The following is a 21,318-nucleotide window of genomic DNA, read 5'->3' on the forward strand; positions in this document are numbered from 1 at the left end:
AGCGCAAACAACGTGTTCATCACAGACAATGGGTCCAATGTGGTTTCAGCGTTTAAGGATTATGTCCGGTTGTCCTGTGCCGGCCATAATTTAAATTTGGCCCTCAAATATGCGTTCGACCAGCTGGAAGAGGACCACAAAGTCACCAAGCTGATGGAGTGCAAGATCCTTGTGTCCCACTTCAAAAAAGCAGGGTAAGATCAGATGATATCCTGTCATGCTTGGCTTGCCTCTTATGGTTCTTTTAAAGATAGGTAAAGCGTAATTAATAATGTAAATATATAAATAATAATACATAAATAATATTCCAAAAATAAATTCTTGTAATTGAGGTTTTTTTTTTTCACAACTGTATATTGTTTTGCTGAATCGTTATTTCAGACGGTGGTATTTGTAATAACTGTAGCCTTATGTTTCTTGTTGACTGTTTTCAAATGTTCTTCAGATTACAGAAGGAGCTGGATCAGATGTTGAAGCAGGCAATTGAGACCAGGTGGAACTTGTGACTTCTGATGCTACAGTTCATTAATGCTGCTTTGAAGTCTGGGAAGCTACACAGCATCCTCCTCCAACGCAGAGAGCTCCGCTTCCTCCACAACATTGATTCTGACCTTCTGGAGGACCTCATCCAACTCCTTACTCCTTTTGATGAGGCCGCCACCTCTCCAAGGACAACTCACCTACCCTTCACCTTGTCCTGCCAACCAAGACAACACTGCTGAGGGGGCTAATGATCCAGGATGAGGACAGCCCAATTGTGAAAGAGGTAATATTTAAATTAGTACAGTGATGGTTTTTACTTTAGTTGGAGGTAATTCAAGTCACAGGTAGCCTAGTCCTACCTAATAACAGGGCTTAACCCAGCCTGGCTATCCACAGCCTAAATCACTAATTTCAGGCATAGTTTCCAGGCTGCTGAGCAGATCGGAAACAGAATGAGTGCCCATTATAACCAGGAAAGCATCTTAAAAATCACAAACTGCAACATACCTGTCTGCTTGAGAATGTGTATGCCCTGATAATGTTTATGTTGCAAATATTAACACCATTGTATTTATCCACTCCACCCCCCTAGCTGAAAGGAAAGTTAGCCCAGGCAGTGGATTTGAAATTCAAAATCCACCTGTACCACAAGGTAGCCACAGTGCTCTCTCCTTCCCTGAAGACTTTCCTGAGAAAGACTCTCAATGCTCAGGAGTATGAGGAGGTCATCAACACCCTTGCAAAACTCATGACAACAGTGCCAGAACAGGGAGTCAGGGTCCGTGAGGAGGAGGAGAAAGAGGGTGAATAGCACTAGTAAAGCAGCACCCACTGAACATTATTTACATCATTACGAAATGTGTTACTCACACACTTTGTATGTCTGTCACATTCTCTCTCTCTCTCTCTCTCTCTCTCACCCTCACACACAAACAGCATTGTTCTATAATAATGTCTTCTTTCCTCAGATACACCACTGAGTGCAGAGACCACAGAGGTTCACAACTTCTTCACAAGTTGTGTAGAAGAGGAGGAGAGGGAGGACTGTGCCAAAGGGGAATTGGCTTCGGGCCGACATTTGGTGCTGCAGAACATCAACACCCGCGGTCAGTCTCTTCTTGCTGTCTGGCACAAGATGTCAGGTGGGCTAGTGCCGGTTGCCAAGAAGCTGCTGGCAATCCCAGCAACCAGTACTCCCTCTGAATGTTCATTCAGTGTCGCTGGGAGACTGACTGAGGAGAGGTGTACCTCCCTTGACCCAGAAAATGTTCATTTGCTTTTATTTCTTCACAGCAACATTTAAAACACACACACACACACACACACACACACACACACACACACACACACACACACACACACACACACACACACACACACACACACACACACACACACACACACACACACACACACACACACACACAGAGTGATGCTTGGAGAGACTTCCATTGCCACTGAGCAAGCCTCCACTTCAAACACTGAAAGTTTTTTGTGTGTTAGTGGTTTTTCTGTGTGAATACAAAACCTGTTCGTTGTTAAATACTTATGTATGAAAAAAATGACAAAGCTAACTTGACTTGACTTCTTTAGTAGAATAAAGTTAAAACTTAAAACTCCTTAAAATGTTAAAACTTTTGGTTGGTATTTCATACATTTGGGTAATTGTCTCTGTCTGGTTGACTCAACTCCTTAATTGCCAATGTGGTGTAGCAAACATCTGAGACTGTATTTTGTTCAATAAAATCCATTCAAGTAATATAATGGCATTAAGTAACTTTTTCACATGCACACATAGTAAACCAGATGCCTATTGTTCACCTTTTGTGGTGGTTGTACAATTTGTCATTTACTGAAAGGTTGCATGAAACAAAATATAAAACTACGTGGCCACAAGCTGTTCTTTCACCAGTTGGCAGAGGAAATGGTGGGTAGAGGATTTTGAATTTCGCGATGTGGTGTGCTTTCAGTTCAAAATGTTGGATAGGATGCAAGTTGTTGGGAAACCGTGACGAAAGTTGGCTAACTTGTTACAGTAGGCCTTACTGTAGTTTCTCTTCTCTGTGCGTAACATGGCTATTCAGGGCAAAGAAACAGCTGAAATGCAAATAGATCCCTTGCCAATCACAAGGGGGGAAAAACAAGACAAACGGGAGTGGGATGGGAGTGGGAGTCATCTTTACAGGACTGGGACGGGATGGGATTTTTTTTCTGGAGGGGATGGGACGGAAGTGAAATCCACTCCCGTGTCATGGTCTAATCAGAACTGGTCGCAGACTTGGTCTTGACTTCCCAAAGTCAATGACCAGCTCCTTTGTCTTTGAGGTGTTGAGCTGTTGATGGTTTATGTGGCACTAGACAGCAGAGTCCTTCAGTAGACTCCTGTACTCCTCCTCTCTGTCATTCCTGATACATCCAACAATGGCTTTGTCATCTGCAAACTTCTGAATGTGACACAGAGTTGTAGCAGAAGTCAGAGGTGTACAGGGTGAAGAGAAGAGAGGCCAGCACCGTGCTCTGGGGTGCTCCGGTGCTGCTGATCAGTGTCAGACATGGTGACCCTCAGCCTGACATAGAAAATGTCAGGCTGAGGGTCACCACTGTTTTTACCACTGTTAAAAGTGGTAAAAACATTTTGCGATGTAAAACTTGCTGGGTGGTTGTACTCAGTTCAGCCAGCGGAGCCTGGAGTCACCACATCTGACCTCTGTGTGTGTGTGTGTGTGTGTGTGTGTGTGTGTGTGTGTGTGTGTGTGTGTGTGTGTGTGTGTGTGTGTGTGTGTGTACTGACCTGACTGTGTGAACATGGTCCGGAGTTTATATCAGGAAACAATTAGAAACTCACCGTCTATTTCATTTAAGTGGATTTGCCCAAAAATGTAGAGGTACGGCCTGTAGAACACTCTACGGAAGATCCAATCAGGACGGGGGTCGTACGGGTAGAGCAGTGCCTGAGTGGCCACTCCATAGGCCATGACCCACACAGCCAGAATGACGAGGAAGAAGAATGCATCCTTCATCTGAGGGCAGAAGAACACAAGGATGGAAGGATGGATGGATGGATGGATTGTTGGATAGATGGATGGAGCTTTGGTGTGAAGTAGTGCAGCATGAACAGCTTGTTGTGTCTAAGCTGTAAGGTACGTGTTTTCAGCAAAATCTGGTCATCTTGAACATTGAAAAGTGTGGGTGATAACTACAAATTTTCTCATTTAAAGGACCCGTTGACTCTGAACCTTCTTACAACATACCAGCTGCAGCACTGTGTTAGAAACCACAGTCAGGTCCTGAAATAATCACACAGTGACTCACTTTTCATCATTTTTCCATCAGACAGCACCACAGTCAAGCTGAAATGTAACAAGATATGTTTGCTGTGTCGACTTTCACCTTTAAATTAAGGGGTATAAAAATACATCACATTAACCAATATGCCTTATGTATGTTATATATGCAATTAATGTTATAGGTTATATGTGCTTTATGTTGTGTGTGGGCCGCCAGAAGAGGAGGTACTGCTGGCCCACCATCAGAGGGCGCCCTGCCTGAAGTGCGGGCTTCAGGCACGAGAGGGCGCTGCCGCCATGGACACAGCCGGGGGTGACAGCTGTAACTCATTACCTCTTGACAGCTGTCACCCATCTACTCAACGTCCTCTCACTCCATAAAGACCAGACGTCATCTCCACCTCGTTGCCGAGATATCATACTTCATTGGAGGTAATATCCTCAGCCATTTGTGATTGCAATATTTGTATATTGTGAGTGTTTGCAGGAGTACTGGTACCTCCGTCGGTGAAAGCTGAGAGAGCGTTGAAGGCACTCTTTTCCCCTGAGGAATCTACAGTACTCTGCAGTTATTGAGTGAGAGGTGGAGGTGGCATTCCCACCGCTGTTGTTACTGGGTGTACACACACCTACACTTGACTGTCTTTGTTCTCGCCAGCAGTACCAGATCCGACAGTCGGGGACGGTGATCACCTGGGAATTCGGGACTTGGCGGCTCCAGTATTCAGCAGGTTCTGTGGCGGCGGAAATCGTGTGGTTCCGGCTCTTCTCAGGACAGACGTCTTCTATCCTCGAGCCTGCCCACACGTCACCTTTGTGGATTGACTGTAATTATATTCTGAGATTGTCTGTATGTTCGTTGTGCACATTTCACAACATTAAATTGTTACCTTTTGGCTCATCTATTGGCCGTTCATTTGCGCCCCCTGTTGTGGGTCCGTGTCACTACACTTTCACAACAGGATATCTCGGCCAGCGTCATGGACTCCGAGGGGCGTCACCCGGCTGTTGAACGACCAATGGGAGAGCAGGGAGCGCAGGCGTCTGCAGGAGACGTGATTGGTGAGCTGCAGCACATTCTCACCGCCTTTACGGCTTGGTTGGATCAGATGACCGAGCAAAACATCCTCCTGAACCGCAGGGTGGAGGCTCTCTCCGCACAGATGGCGGCTCAGGGCGCTGCTGCAGCTCCTCCTCCTGCCGACCCTGTGCAGGATATGAACGTTCCAGTGGTGGTTCAACAACCCCTCCCACCATCCCCTGAAGCATACATAAGCCCTCCTGAGCCGTACGGAGGTTGTGTGGAGACGTGCGCGGACTTTCTCATGCAGTGTTCGCTCGTCTTCGCACAACGTCCCGTCATGTATGTGTCAGATGCTAGTAAAATAGCTTATGTGATTGCTCTGCTTCGGGGTAAGGCACGCGCCTGGGCTACGGCGCTCTGGGAACAGAACTCACGGTTGTTATCAGCATAGACTGGGCTAAGGGGGGGTCAAAACATTCACGTGAGACACACACAGATTGCCACACGACTCCCAGTTACAATCCTGAGCGGGGATTTAACCCTTGAAGCCCCAGCACTGGTGGATACGGGGTCAGAAGGGAATCTGATAGACAGCAGATGGGCAAGGGAGGTAGGGCTCCCTCTGGTGGCGCTTCCTTTGCCATTGCAGGTGCGGGCACTAGATGGCACCCTCCTCCCTTTAATCACACACAAGACACAACCAGTAACTCTGGTGGTGTCTGGAAACCATCGGGAGGAGATTGAGTTTTTTGTAACTCCTTCTACCTCCCGCGTGATTTTGGGCTTCCCATGGATGTTGAAGCACAATCCCCGGATTGATTGGCCGTCTAGGGTGGTGGTTCAGTGGAGCGAGACCTGCCATCGGGTGTGTTTAGGATCCTCGGTTCCTCCCGGTTTACAGGCTAAGGAGGAGGTCAAAGTCCCTCCCAATCTGACGGCAGTGCTGGTTGAGTACCATGATCTTGCTGACGTCTTCAGCAAGGATCTGGCACTCACCCTTCCCCCGCACCGTCCGTACGATTGTGCCATTGATTTGGTTCCAGGCGCTGAGTTCCCGTCCAGCAGGCTGTACAACCTCTCGCGACCTGAGCGCGAATCAATGGAGACCTACATCCGGGACTCATTAGCTGCCGGGCTGATCCGGAACTCCACCTCCCTGATGGGGGCAGGTTTCTTTTTTGTGGGCAAGAAAGATGGCGGACTCCGTCCATGCATTGATTACAGGGGGTTGAATGAGATTACGGTTCGCAACCGATACCCGTTGCCATTGTTGGATTCCGTGTTCACCCCCCAGCATGGAGCCAAAATCTTTACTAAGCTGGATCTTAGAAATGCGTATCACCTGGTTCGGATCCGGAAGGGAGACGAATGGAAGACGGCATTTAACACCCCGTTAGGTCACTTTGAGTACCTGGTCATGCCGTTCGGCCTCACCAACGCCCCCGCGACGTTCCAAGCCTTGGTTAACGACGTATTGCGGGACTTCCTGCACCGAGTCGTCTTCGTATATCTGGACGATATTCTCATCTTTTCTCTGGATCCTGAGACCCATGTCCAGCATGTACATCAGGTCCTGCAGCGGTTATTAGAGAACCGACTGTTTGTGAAGGGCGAGAAGTGCGAGTTTCACCGCACGTCTTTGTCCTTCCTGGGGTTTATCATCTCCTCTAACTCCGTCACCCCTGATTCGGCCAAGGTTGCGGCGGTGAGAGATTGGCCCCAACCAACAAGCCGTAGGAAGCTGCAACAGTTCCTCGGCTTTGCTAATTTCTATAGGAGGTTCATTAAGGGCTACAGTGAGGTAGTTAGCCCCCTGACAGCCCTGACCTCTCCAAAAGTCCCCTTCACCTGGTCGGATCGGTGCGAAACCGCGTTCAAGGAGTTGAAACGACGGTTCTCTACTGCGCCAGTTTTGGTGCAGCCCGACCCTAGCCGCCAGTTCGTGGTTGAAGTGGACGCCTCTGACTCAGGGATAGGAGCCGTGCTATCCCAGAGCGGAGAGACCGATAAGGTTCTTCACCCGTGTGCCTACTTTTCACGCAGGTTGACCCCGGCTGAACGGAACTATGATGTCGGCAATCGAGAACTCCTTGCGGTGAAAGAGGCTCTTGAGGAGTGGAGACACCTGTTGGAGGGAGCGTCTGTGCCATTCACGGTTTTCACTGACCATCGGAACCTGGAGTATATCAGGACCGCCAAGCGGCTGAACCCCAGGCAAGCCCGCTGGTCACTGTTCTTCGGACGTTTTGACTTCCGGATCACCTATCGCCCCGGGACCAAGAACCAGAGATCGGATGCCACGAAGACGAAGTCAAAATGGTGCTGTCGGATCCATCGGTGCCCATCATTCCGGAGTCCACTATCGTGGCCACCCTCACCTGGGACGTGGAGAAGACCGTCCGAGAGGCCCTGGCACGGAGCCCGGACCCCGGAACCGGTCCGAAGAACCGTCTGTACGTCCCACCAGAGGCCAGAGCTGCAGTCTTGGACTTCTGTCACGGTTCCAAGCTCTCCTGTCATCCAGGGGTGCGAAGGCAGTTGTCCGGCAGCGCTTCTGGTGGAGGTCTATGGAGGCCGACGTCCGGGAATATATCCAGGCCTGCACCACCTGTGCCAGGGGCAAGGCAGTACATAAGAAGGCCCAAGGACTCCTCCAGCCGCTGCCGGTGCCTCATCGCCCCTGGTCCCACATCGGCCTGGATTTCGTCACGGGCCTCCCGCCGTCCCAGGGCAACACCACCATCTTCACGATAGTGGACCGATTCTCCAAGGCGGCCCACTTTGTGGCCCTCCTGAAGCTCCCAACAGCCCAGGAGACAGCAGACCTCCTGGTCCACCACGTCGTCCGTCTGCATGGGATACCCTCCGACATCGTCTCTGATCGTGGTCCCCAGTTCTCCTCACATGTCTGGAGGAGCTTCTGCAGGGAACTGGGGGCCACCGTGAGCCTCTCGTCTGGGTACCATCCACAGACGAACGGACAGGCAGAGCGGGCCAACCAGGAACTGGAACAGACCCTCCGCTGCCTCACATCTGCGCAGCCGACGGCCTGGAGTAACCATCTGGCCTGGATCGAGTATGCGCATAACAGCCAGGTGTCTTCTGCCACCGGCCTCTCCCCATTTGAGGTGTGTTTGGGGTATCAGCCCCCGTTGTTTCCCGTGGTGGAGGGAGAGGTCGGTGTGCCCTCGGTCCAGGCCCACCTGCGGAAGTGCCGTCGGGTGTGGCGCTCCGCCCGTTCTGCCTTGTTGAAGGCCCGGACGAGGGCGAAGACCCATGCAGACCGCCGGCGATCCCCGGCCCCTGCTTACCAGCCCGGGCAGGAGGTGTGGCTTTCCACGAAGGACATCCCCCTCCAGGTGGACTCACCGAAACTTCAGGACAGGTCCATTGGCCCCTTCAAGATCCTCAAAGTCCTCAGTCCTGCCGCAGTGAAGCTCCAACTCCCGGCTTCACTGCGGATCCATCCGGTTTTCCACGTGTCACGCATCAAACCTCACCACACCTCACCCCTCTGTGCTCCCGGACCGGCGCCGCCTCCTGCTCGGATCATCGATGGGGAGCCGGCTTGGACGGTGCACCGGCTCCTGGATGTCTGTCGGATGGGCCGGGGGTTCCAGTACTTGGTGGACTGGGAGGGGTATGGACCCGAAGAACGCTCCTGGGTGAAGAGGAGCTTCATCCTGGATCCGGCCCTCCTGGCCGACTTCTACCGTCGACACCCCAACAAGCCGGGTCGGGCGCCAGGAGGCGCCCGTTGGGGGGGGGGTCCTGTTGTGTGTGGGCCGCCAGAAGAGGAGGTACTGCTGGCCCACCATCAGAGGGCGCCCTGCCTGAAGTGCGGGCTTCAGGCACGAGAGGGCGCTGCCGCCATGGACACAGCCGGGGGTGACAGCTGTAACTCATTATCTCTTGACAGCTGTCACCCATCTACTCAACGTCCTCTCACTCCATAAAGACCAGACGTCATCTCCACCTCGTTGCCGAGATATCATACTTCATTGGAGGTAATATCCTCAGCCATTTGTGATTGCAATATTTGTATATTGTGAGTGTTTGCAGGAGTACTGGTACCTCCGTCGGTGAAAGCTGAGAGAGCGTTGAAGGCACTCTTTTCCCCTGAGGAATCTACAGTACTCTGCAGTTATTGAGTGAGAGGTGGAGGTGGCATTCCCACCGCTGTTGTTACTGGGTGTACACACACCCACACTTGACTGTCTTTGTTCTCGCCAGCAGTACCAGATCCGACAGTCGGGGACGGTGATCACCTGGGAATTCGGGACTTGGCGGCTCCAGTATTCACCAGGTTCTGTGGCGGCGGAAATCGTGTGGTTCCGGCTCTTCTCAGGACAGACGTCTTCTATCCTCGAGCCTGCCCACACGTCACCTTTGTGGATTGACTGTAATTATATTCTGAGATTGTCTGTATGTTCGTTGTGCACATTTCACAACATTAAATTGTTACCTTTTGGCTCATCTATTGGCCGTTCATTTGCGCCCCCTGTTGTGGGTCCATGTCACTACACTTTCACAACACTTTACATATGTTACAGGTTATACATGCTTTATACAGTTGTATGTAAAAGTCTGGGCACCCCTGATGATTTCCATGATTTTCTTTTATAAATCATTGGTTGCCTGGATCAGAAATTCCAGTTAAATATATCATATAGCAGACAAACACAGTGATATTTGAGAAGTAAAATGAAGTTTCTAGTATTTACAGAAAGTGAACAATAAAATAAAATTAGGTAGGTGCATAAATTTGGGTACCCTTGTTATTTTATTGATTTGAATACATTTAGCACTAATTATTGGAACACAAAATTGGTTTGGTAAGCTCATTGACTCTTGACCTCCTTACACAGGTGAATCCAATCATGAGAAAGGGTATTTAAGGTGGCCGTTTGCAAATGTTTCCCCTCTTTGCATCTCTTCTAATGAGTGGCAACATGGGAGCCTCTAAACAACTCTCAAATGACCTGAAAACAAAGATTATTCAACATCATGGTTTAGGGGAAGGATACAAAAAAGCTATCATAGATTTCAGCTGTCACTTTCCACTGTGAGGAACATAGTGAGGAAATGGAAGACCACAGGCACAGTACTAGTTAAGGCCTGAAGTGGCAGGCCAAGAAAAATCTCAGATAAGCTGAAGCAAAGGATGGTAAGAACAGTCATAGACAGCCCACAGACCTGCTCCAAAGACCTACAACATGATCTTGCTGCAGATAGTGTCTCTGTGCATTGTTCAACTATACAGTGCACTTTGAAAAAGAGATGCTGTATGATGTGTAATGCAGAGGAAGCCTTTTCTGTGTACATGCCACAAACAGAGTAGCTTGAGGTATGCTAAAGCACATTTGGACAAGCCAGCTTCATTTTGGAATAAGGTGCTGATGAAATTAAAATTGAGTTATTTGGACATAACAAGGAGCAGTATGCATGGCGGAAAAAGAACACAGTATTCCACGAAAAACATTTGCTACCTACAGTAAAATTTGGAGGTTGTTCCATCATGCTGTGTGGCTGTGTGGCCAGTGCAGGTACTGGGAATCTTGTTAAAGTTGAAGGTCACATGGATTCCAGTCAATATCAACAGATTCTTTAGAACAATGTTCATGAATCAGTGACAAAGTTGCGCCGGGGCTGGGTCTTTCAACAAGACAACGACCCTAAACGCTGCTCAAAATCTACTAAAGCATTCATGCAGAGGAACAAGTACAACATTCTGGAATGGGCATCTCAGTCCCCAGACCTAAATATGATTAAAAATCTGTGGCGTGATTTTAAGCAGGCTGTCCATGCTCGTAAACCAACAAACCTGACTGAACTTGAGATGTTTTGGAAAGAAAAATGGTCCAAAATACCTTCAACCAGAATCCAGACTCTCATTGGAAGCTATAGGAAGTTTTTAGAGGCTGTTATTTCTGCAAAAGGTGGATCTACTAAATATTGATATATTTTTTTTGTTGGGGTGCCCTAATTTTGTTTAAAGAATTATTGCACACTTTCTGTAAATCCTATAAACTTCATTTCACTTCTCAAATATCACTGTTTGTCTGTTATATGATATATTTAACTGAAATTTCTGATCCAGACAACCAATGATTTATAAAGAAAAATCATGGAAATCATCAGGAGTGCCCAAACCTTTACATACAACTGTACGTATATGTTATAGGTTATACATGTTTCATATGTTATATACGTTATACATGCTTTATATATGTTATAGGTTATACGTGCTCTATATACAGTATGTTTTAGGTTATACGTGTTTATATATGTTACAGGTTATACGTGCTTTATAAATGTTATGGTTATACATGCTTTATATATGTTATAGGTTATACATGCTTTATATATGTTATATGTGCTTTATATATGTTATAGATTATACATGCTTCATATATATTATAGGTTATGCACGCTTTATATATGTTATGTGCTTTATATATGACATATGTTATATGTGCTTCATACATGTAATAGGCTATGCATGCTTTACATATGTTATATGTGCTTCATACATGTAATAGGCTATGCATGCTTTACATATGTTATATGTGCTTTTTATATGTTATATGTTATACAGGCTTCATATATGTTGTAGATTACACATGCTTTATATATGTTATATGTTATACATGCTTTATGTTATATGTTATACGTGCTTCATATATGTTATAGGTTATGCGTGCTTTATATATGCTATATGTTATACACAGTGGTGGGCACACTTCCGATAATCCGATAACAGATAATTATCGAAGATAATGTTTTCATTATCGGATTATCTTTTTCGATAACTTTAAAAACCATTACCGTTCCGCAGCCCTTGTGGTCGCAGAGGCAAAAACTCGGGTCTGGGAGGAGTTCAGGGAGGCTATGGAGGTGCACTATCGGTCGGCCTCAAAGAGATTCTGGCAAACCGCCCGACGCCTCAGGAGGCGGAAGCAGCTCTCCACTGGCACTGTTTATGGTGCGGGTGGGGAGCTGTTGACCCTGACTGGGGATGTTGTTGGGCGGTGGAAGGAGAACTTCGAGGATCTCCTCAATCCCATAGTCACGTCTTCCGAAGAGGAAGCAGAGACGGGGGACCCAGAGGCGGACTCATCCATTACCCAGGCAGAAGTCACCGAGGTGGTTAGAAAGCTCCTCGGTGGCTAGGCTCCTGGGGTGGATGAAATCCGTCCTGAGTACCTTAAGTCTCTGGATGTGGTGGGACTGTCTTGGCTGACACGCCTCTGCAACATCGCGTGGCGATCGGGGACAGTGCCTCTGGATTGGCAGACCGGGGTGGTGGTCCCTCTGTTTAAGAAGGGGGACCGGAGGGTGTGTTCCAACTATAGGGGGATCACACTCCTCAGCCTCCCCAGTAAGGTCTATTCCAGAGTACTGGAGAGGAGAATTCGACCGATGGTCGAACCTCGGATTCAGGAGGAGCAGTGTGGTTTTCGTCCTGGTCGCAGCACACTGGACCAGCTCTACACACTCCATCGGGTGCTCGAGGGTTCATGGGAGTTCGCCCAACCAGTCCACATGTGTTTTGTGGATCTGGAGAAGGCGTTCGACCGTGTCCCTCGGGGCACCCTGTGGGGAGTGCTCCGGGAGTACGGGGTCCGGGGTCCTTTGCTAAGGGCTAGCCGGTCCCGCAGCAGGAGCTTGGTTCGCATTGCCGGTAGTAAGTCAAACCTCTTTCCAGTGCACGTTGACCTCCGCCAGGGCTGCCCTTTGTCACCGGTTCTGTTCATTATTTTTATGGACAGAATTTCTAGGTGCAGCCAGGGTGTAGAGGGGGTCTGGTTTGGGAACCACAGAATCTTGTCCCTGTTGTTTGCGGACGATGTGGTTCTGTTGGCTTTGTCAAATCAGGACCTTCAGCGTGCACTGGGGCGGTTTGCAGCCGAGTGTGAGGCGTCCGGGATGTAAATCAGCACCTCCAAATCCGAGGCCATGGTTCTCGACCGGAAAAAGGTGCTTTGCCCTCTTCAGGTCGGTGGAGTGTCCTTGCCTCAAGTGGAGGAGTTTAAGTATCTCTGGGTCTTGTTCACGAGTGAGGGACGGATGGAGCGTGAGATCGATAGACGGATCGGTGCAGCGTCTGCAGTGATGCGGTCGCTGTATCGGACCATCGTGGTGAAGAGAGAGCTGAGTAGGGGGGCAAAGCTCTCGATTTACCAATCGATCTACGTTCCGATCCTCACCTATGGTCATGAGATTTGGCTCATGACCGAAAGAACGAGATCGCGGATACAAGCAGCCGAGATGAGTTTCCTCCGCAGGGTGGCTGGGCGCTCCCTTAGAGATAGGGTGAGGAGCTCGGTCACTCAGGAGGAGCTCGGAGTCGAGCCGCTGCTCCTCCATGTCGAAAGGAGTCAGTTGAGGTGGCTCAGGCATCTTTTCCGGATGCCCCCTGGACGCCTTGCTGGAGAGGTGTTCCGGGCACATCCCATTGGAAGGAGGCCCCGGGGAAGACCCAGGACACGCTGGAAGGATTACATCTCTTGGCTGGCTTGGGAATGCCTTGGGGTTCCCCCGGAGGAGCTGGGGGAGGTGTGTGTGGATCGGGAGGTCTGGGCGGCTTTGCTTGAGCTGCTGCCCCCGCGACCCGACTCCGGATAAAGCGGAAGAAAGAAAATGGATGGATGGATGTATATATATATATATATATATATATATATACACACTATATATCTTAGTAATGTAATACAGTGATACAGTACTGACCACGGCACACACACCAGAGGGTTTTTTTTTAACTGGAGCAAGATGGCACATGCAGCATGTCAGACAGTGAGGATTCTAATGATCAAGGAGATGATCCCTGTTTTGTTCTAGATGAGGACCCAAAGCAGGTGGGACCACCGACGTGTGCACAGATCTCCACAGCTTCTGTTTGCAGTTTCTCCAGGACTCAGGCGCTATGAGCGCCGTCCCAGCGCCGAGTCCTGGAACTCACTGCTCCAGCTGTGGCACTTGGGGTTGGATGGCTGCTGGGGAGTTGGGGGCCGTGGTCTCTGTGGGGTGGGGTGTTGCACTGCTCTCGCGTCGGCAGTCTCCCAATCTTGGGCTTTGGTGTGTGGGATGGGGTCCGCCTCGCCTCCTGTCTGGGGGCTGGGCCCCGCCCTCAAATGGCTCGGTGGTCCCTGCCCACGCTTTGGGTTCGGTTGATCCTTTGCTCCCACATCCCCACCATCGCTCACTCCTTCCTTTGGGGGCCGTGGTCTGTGTGGTGTGGTTCTGGGGCCCCCCTTTTGTAGGCCCATGCTGGCGCCCTGTGTGCTTCCTTTGGTATGGGGTGCTTCCTGTGCCTCCATGGGGGGGGGGGGGGGGGGGGGGGGGGGGGGGGTGCGTTCCGGTGCTGTGGGCCGTTCCCGTGGTGGGTCGTCGTGCTGCCCCGGTGGTTCTGGTGGCTGCCCTTCCTGGCCCCTGTGCCCTTCCGCTGCCCTTTTTCTCCTGGTTTCTCCTGGGGCCCTGCATCCTGGACCCATTTCCTTCTGTTATTTGTAGTCGGCCATATGGCTGCTGACGTGCCAGAGTGGTCCACGTCATATGGTCAGGGTTTGCACTTTTGTCTTGGCCCAACACACCAGCGACAGTAGCGATTGGATATTTAGCTGTGATCAGGGTCTCTGTGTGTTAATGGTTGTGTGTTTGTGGCCGTCACCACAATTCGGTTTTGGGTGCTCTCAAGGGGATCAAGACTCTACTGGTGTCCTAGATTAGGATATGGTATGGATGCTCACTAATTAGACAACAGACTGTTGTTGTCACTACTTGTTCATGTGTGGTTGATTGTCCTGGTAAGTTATATGGTTGGGGTCCCGTCTCCTCTGTGTCTCACTTCTGATCACTTCACAGCTGTTGCCTTTACCACATGTCTTTCATTCTTGTCTGTCTTTGTGTTGTTTTGGTGGTTGGCCCTTCCTGATAGATGTTGTCAGTTGGCTTTGAGTAGGATGGTGCAGCCTGATTGGGAAGGGCGGATGAGGTCACACACGCACATCATGTTCACACGCACTACATAACATCTGTCTTGCAAGAATAAATTGCATATATGTGTATTAATGTGCATAAATGGTTCTGCAAGTGTGGCATTTACTGTTACTCTATATGCAGACAGGGGGAAAGAAATACAAAAAAATAAATAAATAAATGAAAAATAAAGCCTTTTACCAACCAGAGCTGTTTGTTTGAGCCTTGCATTTGTGTCCAAACGTTTCTGACCAACCCGCCTGTCAGATCAATCTTGCTAGCAGTGGACACAGCAGGCTCAGACCCGTTCCAGCTGGCAGTACACCACCATATTCGGCAGCTTGCACAGCAAGAAGACCAGCTCACTGCGCTTAGTTCTGGGTTTAGTGAGCTAGCTAAACAACAGGACTCCATGTCATCAGTAAACGCACAGATGAGTTAACTACTGTCCAGACTGAATCCTCAGGCTACGTCAGACACATTAAAATGGTAAATGGACTGCATTTATATAGCACTTTTCCATCTGCATTTGACGCTCAAAGCGCTTTACAATTATGCCTCACATTTACCCCAATGTCAGGGTGCTGCCATACAAGGTGCTCACTACACACCGGGAGCAATAGGGGATTAAAGGCCTTGCCCAAGGGCCCTTAGTGATTTTCCAGTCAGGCGGGGATTTGAACCCATGGTCTTCTGGACTCAAGCCCAATACCTTAACCACTAGACCATCACCTCCCCCACGGCCACCAGTAATTCCAGTGTACGTCCACCGGTACTGTCAGCAGCCTCTGTACCAGCCGGCTTCTGTACCTGCTCCTGTGGTCTGCAATCAGTTGTCACAACCAGAACGCTTCTCTGGCAAAACTGGTGATGTCAGACCATTTATCACACAGTGTGAGTTGCACTTCAAACTTATGTCATCTATGCTTCCTTCTGACTGGACAAAGATAGCATACATGATCACTCACCTGTCCGGTTGTACTGCAGTGTGGGCTATGGCAGAATGGAGTTGACAATCCACCACCTGTGCTTCATGTCCTGCCTTCACCATGGCACTCCAACATGCACTCGGGGACACAAAGCTGCACACTCCCTCATAAGGTTCAAGCAGGGCATCCACCAAGTCCCTGATTATGCCACAGACTTCTGTGTCCTGGTGGCCAAGAGTGAATGGAACCCAGCCGCACTCCTTGACATTTTCTTCCAGGGGCTGTCGGCCGACGTCCAGGACAAGCTCATCGCCATCGACCTCCTGGAGGACCTCAACAAGCTCACTGCACTGGCCATCTGTACCAAACGACGTCTGCTAGACCAACCTCGCAGAAGGAGTTGGCAACCAGATCGCCGGTTGGACACGCCACTGACCCACTCATCCTCTTCCACTCACACCCGGACTGACGCATCTATGCACAGCACTGAAGAACCCATGCAGCTGGGACCCATGCAGACTTCAGACTTCAGACAACTTTATTGACACATGCATCTGTCCCCAAAGGAGCGATGGCGCTGCCGTAAGGACGGACTCTGCTACTACTGTGAACAATGAGGACATTTGATTTCTAATTGTGAATTGCCTAATTGTGTGGCCGAGGCCGGAGTTATGAGTGAGTCTCAATTCTGTCTCTTCTGTCTTAGCTCAAAATATAATCGCAGCTAAATTAATTTCTGATCACTAAACCATAGCCGTATCAGCTTTTGTTGATTCTGGTTCTGATACAACTTGATTTTGTCTTCTCTTGGCAGACCCCTATGTCTTAAGATGTATAAGCTTTCACGCCCTCTGGTGGTGCGTGCTGTGGATGGCCATGAATTTGGTCAAATCACCCACTGCACCCAGTCTATTAAAATGATTATTTCCAAGATTCATTCAGAATCCGTAAGCTTCCACGTTTTTGATAATATGACTCACAATCATTCTGAGGCACCCCTGGCTACAACGGCATGGGCCCAATTTCGATTGGACAAAGGGCGAAGTTATTTCCTGGGGCCTGGCTTGCAATAATGTATGTTTATCTCAATCTACATGCACTCTGCTGGGTTTGTATCTGGATGTCGTAGGGGTACCTATGTGCTACCATGACCTCGCAGCGTTTTCAGCAAAGCTAAAGCTAAATCTTTACCACCTCATCGAGAATACAACTGCTATTGATCTCTTCCCCGAAGCGAATCTGCCGCGGGGAAGAATTTTTTCTTTGTCAGCTCCTGAAAGTCACTTGCAGCCAGTTTGATTAGACCATCATCGTCGCCTGCAGGGAGAGGGGTTTGTTTTTGTTGAAAAAAGGATAAGTCCCTTTGTACCTGCATTGATTGCCACAGCTTAAATAATATCATGGTAAAGAACCGTTATCCGCTGCCACTTATCTCTTCTGCATTGGAGTTCTTAGAAGGAGCCAAAATTTTTACAAAACTCGACCTACGCAGCGCTTATCACTTGGTCCGGATAAAACAGGGAGATGAATGGAAAACGGCCTTTAATACACCTACTGGACATTATGAGTATCTGGTCATACCATCTGGACTCAAAAACAGATGCTGACTTTTGAACTTTCCACTGGTAACATTCTGGATGGTCTTTTTCCTCTTTTGTCCAGAGGACACGACATCCATGATTTCCAAAAACAATTTGAAATGTGGACTCCTCAGACCACAGCACACTTTTTCGCTTTGCACCTGTTCATTTCAAATGAGCTCAGGCCCAGAGAAGGTGGCGGCGTTTCTGGATGTTGTTGATGTATGGTTTTCACTTTGCATGGTAGAGTTTTAACTTGCACTTGTAGATGTAGCGACGAACTATTTTAACTGACAATGGTTTTCTGAAGTGTTCCTGAGCTCACACGGTAAGATCATTTAAATCAAATTTTAAATAAATTTTATTTATATAGTGCCAAATCACAACAACAATTGCCCCAAGGCGCTGTATATTGCAAGGCAAAAGCCATACAATAATTACAGAAAAACCCCAACGGTCAAAACGACCCCTTATGAGCAAGCACAAAACGACAGTGGGAAGGAAAAACTCCCTTTTAACAGGAAGAAACCTCCAGCAGAACCAGGCTCAGGGAGGGGCAGTCTTCTGCTGGGATTGGTTGGGGCTGAGGGGAGAGAATCAGGAAAAAGACATGCTGTGGAAGAGAGCAGAGATCAATCACTAATGATTAAATGCAGAGTGGTGCATACAGAGCAAAAAGAGAAAGAACACTGCATCATGGGAACCCCCCAACAGTCTAAGTCTATAGCAGCATAACTAAGGGATGGTTCAGGGTCACCTGATTTGGGGTTGACAAGAGCTTGACAAGGTTATGTTATGTTACTTGTGTGAAGCACCGTGAGGCAGCTCTGTTATAATTTGGTGCTGTATAACTAAAATAAATTTAATTCAATTGAAATGATGTTCTATGTTATGCATGTTTTATATAGATTATAGGTTATGTGCTGTAACTAAGCTACATGGGGTGTGCAGCCAGTACACTCTGAGTGCCTGCCTCACGCCCAGATAAATGAGTAGGGTTCCGTCAGAAAGGGCATCTGGTGTAAAACAAGCCAAAAAAAAAAAAAAAAACATGCAGAGAACAAATCGAATTTGGATGGATGAGATTTATTGTCATTGTCATTACATGAGTGCAACAACAACGAGATTACATCCACACTCAAATTACCATAGACAAGATACAGCAATTAATCCACAACTATTACGTGTTTACCATAATAATGGCACACATCAGAATTAAGACAACACATATACATTTGACATTGTTTACATGCACTAAACTTAAAACAGTCTGTTTTCCGAATTGAGGCTATGTGAGTGTGGGGGAGCCACAGCAACATTGAGTCACGCCGCCACCAGCTTGGGGGGAATGGGGACCTACAGCAGCTAAAACTGTGCAGCACCCTGGAGGGGGAAGGGAGGGAAGGGAGTGGTGTGAGCAGGGGCCGAGATGGGGTGTAGGATGAGGACAGGAGGGAGTAGGGAGGAGGTGGGAGCATGCTGTCAGTCTCTGTCCGTGTGTGAGTCAAATGAGTCAGTTTCTGTCCTTGTGTACTGGAGTTGGAGAAGATAAGAAGGCAGCTGAATGTTCACCAAGGCCGTAGAAATTCTTCTGGAGGAAAACAACGGGGCATTTTGTCCTTCAGAGGCTAAGCCTGCCATATTTATGGTTGAGCAGTGAAAAAGACCTTTACAGCTTCACATGAACAACGAGATCCAATTCTGAATATTCCCTGGTCTCCAACATCTTCCTTTGCAAGGTGTGCATTTGCTCCGAGATGTTATCCATTTTGCGTCTGAGGTCAAGGGTTAACACATTCTGAGAAAGTATCACCTTGCCCAACTCATTAATCATGACGGACAAGTGAGGGGTTGTGGTTCTGGTGGCAGCCGTCTTGCCAATTTTCCGGTAGGTCAGGGCAGCACATAAACCAATAAGTGCCAGCCCTCCTACAATGAAACCAAATATAAATAAATTCTCGACGTCCTCCACAGAGAATGGCGCAAAGCATGCGACACGCCAAGTCTCCCAGGAGTCAAGAACATAGCCCACAGGGTAGGTTCCATCTGGGCACGCAGGATTCTCCAGCCCTGATTTCCTTGTTGAAAAAATGGTGTCAATAGCATTCAAAGACCAATTGATCAATTCCATGGTTAATCCAAATATAGTTTGAAGAATCCACAGTCTGGTGAAGTAGGGGACTTGAAGGTTGGAGCAGAGAGATGAGGGGGATGCGACCGCCGTCGTCGGGGGCCTAAGCATACCGGATCGGTCAAGGCCCAAGTTAACAATGACCGCCACCGGTGCTGTTACCCAACAAGGTTCTGGTGGAAACTGGGCTACTGCTGGGCAAAGAAGAAGAGGAGGAGGAAAATGTGTCCACAGAGAGCGGGAGAAGAGGAAAATTAGAAGAGTGGAAGTGAGAGTCGGGATTTGGAATGTTGGCCTGTTTTTGCCCACATCTGTCCTACCTCAGCTTGGTCTGTGGTCAGATGTCTGGAATTTCTAACATTGTCAACATCATTGTTAAATGTTAGTACAGCGCTTCGAGGCTCAAGAGTTAAGAATGTTTTAATACAAACCAAAAAATGGGAACTTGTCCTTCAAAAGGCACGTTTGTTTGTTTGTTTCTTCATGTGAGATGAAGTTCACTCACCATTTTGCCAACAATGATTATCTTGGGCCCCAGCTGTTTGTGAATCGCAAAGATATGGATGAGTCGTAGGGTGAAGACCATAAAGTCAATGGCCATCACAGCTCGACCAAACTCATACGTCCAAGGAAACATTCTGAAAATCAAACACAAGAGTTACTGATTCATGCTTTGGAGTAACACTGGAACAGGATGTAGGTTTTTGGTGGGCGTTGCTTATACATGACCTCAGATTTGATGTGTTAACACTGGCTGGTTGGTCACTTTCCAATGATGCCAGTTCACAGTAAACCTGAACACGTGGCCACAGTACCAGCTCATCTCACGTCTTATTTTAGCCAGTGACATGAAGCTCAACACACAGGAGCCTTCTGCATATATTTGTCATGCCATGTAAATATTTGTCCGTGCAGAGTAACACACAAGAGATTCTGTGAGAAGAACTCAACAAAACAAGACCAATACCCTAACCTGCATCAGAAAACCCAAACGTGTTTAAGCAGATCCATCAACACCTGTGGAGTTCACAAAGTTTCAGAGACTCTGCCTCATGTTGGCCACAGCTGGAATCCAAACACCCCGAACAATGAACTCGTCTGTGGTCTTAGGGCCTAATTCAAACACAACAGCACTTGCTAAAAAATGTGCATGCTGACTTCTTAGCAACACACACTAAAAACATCTTCCAAATGCACAAAATAGTGCATATCGTCCGTTTATCATGGTTCTCTGCATTCCACTGGCAAAAGACAACATAATTATTCACCAGTAAACTTAAATACTGTGCACAGAACAATAATGAAATGTATGAAATATTTTTGTTTTGTTTTTTGTGAAATTGCTAGTGTGTGAATACGCTCAGTTGTATGGCCTTGTGTTTTGTGCACCTGGAAACACAGAATGTAATGTAGATAGCCATCTACCTCATGTCACCACCTGCTATTAATTGGGCTCTTTGTCTCAGAAAAACACCCGCAAAACTGTTTACAGTCCAATGGGTAAAAGTTTGGTTTGCCCGCACAATTTAGCACGTGGAGTTGGGCAGTTCCTCGACCTGCTCTGGTGTCTCCAGAGCAAAAGGGGACTGACAGCCAAACGTAAGGAGTTGCACTGGAGTTGTGTTAAAAGTCAGCAGAGTCACCGACCCCACTGACTCCGCCCTCTTACACAGATTGCGGTTAAGCACTGACAGGTGGCAGCGCGTGTGAGTTAAACAGCAAGCTGGACACTGAATCCAGGCTCAGAGGATCACCTGCAGCACAGACCCAGAGCAAAGAGACTGATGGCGATCAGGTCGCATTTGTTCCACATGTCCTGGATGTAGGTCTTCATCTTCTGGAAGACGGCGGTGGTCCCCAAAAAAAAGGACTGTGAAAGAAAAAAGGCAAAGTCAAAGAAATC

General features: G+C 48.3%; 1 protein-coding gene across 1 annotated transcript in view; it reads right to left on the minus strand.

The window, feature by feature from the left end:
• trpm4a (transient receptor potential cation channel, subfamily M, member 4a) overlaps positions 1 to 21,318 on the minus strand; it is a 505,210-nt gene that overhangs the window by 96,454 nt on the left and 387,438 nt on the right. Inside the window, exons 20-22 of the mRNA XM_034189807.1 lie at positions 21,170 to 21,285; positions 19,921 to 20,053; positions 3,329 to 3,503 (exon numbers count right to left, since the gene is read on the minus strand). Of these exons, the coding sequence (XP_034045698.1) occupies positions 3,329 to 3,503; positions 19,921 to 20,053; positions 21,170 to 21,285 (424 nt within the window). The remainder of the gene's footprint in view (positions 1 to 3,328; positions 3,504 to 19,920; positions 20,054 to 21,169; positions 21,286 to 21,318) is intronic.

The sequence above is a fragment of the Thalassophryne amazonica genome, chromosome 16, assembly GCF_902500255.1.
Source record: "Thalassophryne amazonica chromosome 16, fThaAma1.1, whole genome shotgun sequence".
Lineage (NCBI taxonomy): Eukaryota > Metazoa > Chordata > Actinopteri > Batrachoidiformes > Batrachoididae > Thalassophryne > Thalassophryne amazonica.